At 69.1% G+C, this 686-nt stretch overlaps 2 protein-coding genes across 3 annotated transcripts in view; both read right to left on the reverse strand.

The window, feature by feature from the left end:
- Positions 1–467, reverse strand: part of Use1 (unconventional SNARE in the ER 1 homolog (S. cerevisiae)) — a 3,501-nt gene extending 3,034 nt beyond the window's left edge. The window contains exon 1 of one of the 2 annotated variants that reach the window (XM_013028368.1): positions 82–467. In XM_013028368.1, the coding sequence (XP_012883822.1) occupies positions 82–347 (266 nt within the window). In that variant the 5' untranslated portion in view covers positions 348–467. The remainder of the gene's footprint in view (positions 1–81) is intronic. The other variant, XM_013028367.1, reaches the window with a different exon arrangement.
- Positions 468–661: 194 nt separating this feature from the next.
- Myo9b (myosin IXB) overlaps positions 662–686 on the reverse strand; it is a 56,448-nt gene continuing 56,423 nt past the window's right edge. Inside the window, exon 38 of the mRNA XM_013028293.1 lies at positions 662–682. Coding sequence (XP_012883747.1) covers positions 662–682 — 21 coding nt within the window. The remainder of the gene's footprint in view (positions 683–686) is intronic.

Here is a 686-nt window from a genome sequence, read left to right on the forward strand (position 1 = left end):
TGGGGCCGCACGCCGACGTGGCGACGGTGGCCGGAAGGGGCGGAGCCAGGGCGGCTGTTGGGGCCCGGGAGTCCGTCCGGCCTAGTGGCCACCCTCCGGGACGCGAGTGGTGCGCGGCCGCGCGGCGTCCCCCTCACCTTCTCCAGACGCCAATCCTCCGGGTCCCGCTTCTCCGCTGCCATTGCCTCGCAGCGACACAGCAGCCTCACGAGATTCAGCTCCAGCCGGGACGCCACCATCGCTGGATGCGGGTGCCCCGCCTCTTCCGCCGGCGCCATCTTAGGGATGGGCGGAAGTGCGTGTAATTGACCTCCTTCCGGGCGGATGTGCTCCGCCTTTTGGCCCATCTTTATTGTGGGCGGAAGTTCCGTGCTGTGTGGAGACTCGTCTCCCCGTCCATGTTTATTTCGGGCAAAATAGCTTGCTTTCTGAAAGCGTGTGAGGCCGGAGCTCTTCAGCGCGTCCCCGCGTGCGACGCCCCCCTCGCCGTTCCGCGCTCCACGCGCGCCCCCCCACGCCGGCCCAATCCCACTCCCCTTGGAGACAATAAACCTCGCGCGAGCTTTCAGAGCCCGACGCCCGCGGCCCGGCCCGCGCGCCTCTTGGCTGGATGGCGCGAACTCGGGAAGTTCGGGTCCCGGTGCGGAGACTAAACGCGTCCTCAGCGCTCGGCCGCGGCCGCCTCG

The sequence above is a fragment of the Dipodomys ordii genome, unplaced genomic scaffold (genome assembly GCF_000151885.1).
Source record: "Dipodomys ordii isolate 6190 unplaced genomic scaffold, Dord_2.0 Scaffold108, whole genome shotgun sequence".
Taxonomy (NCBI): Eukaryota; Metazoa; Chordata; class Mammalia; order Rodentia; family Heteromyidae; genus Dipodomys; species Dipodomys ordii.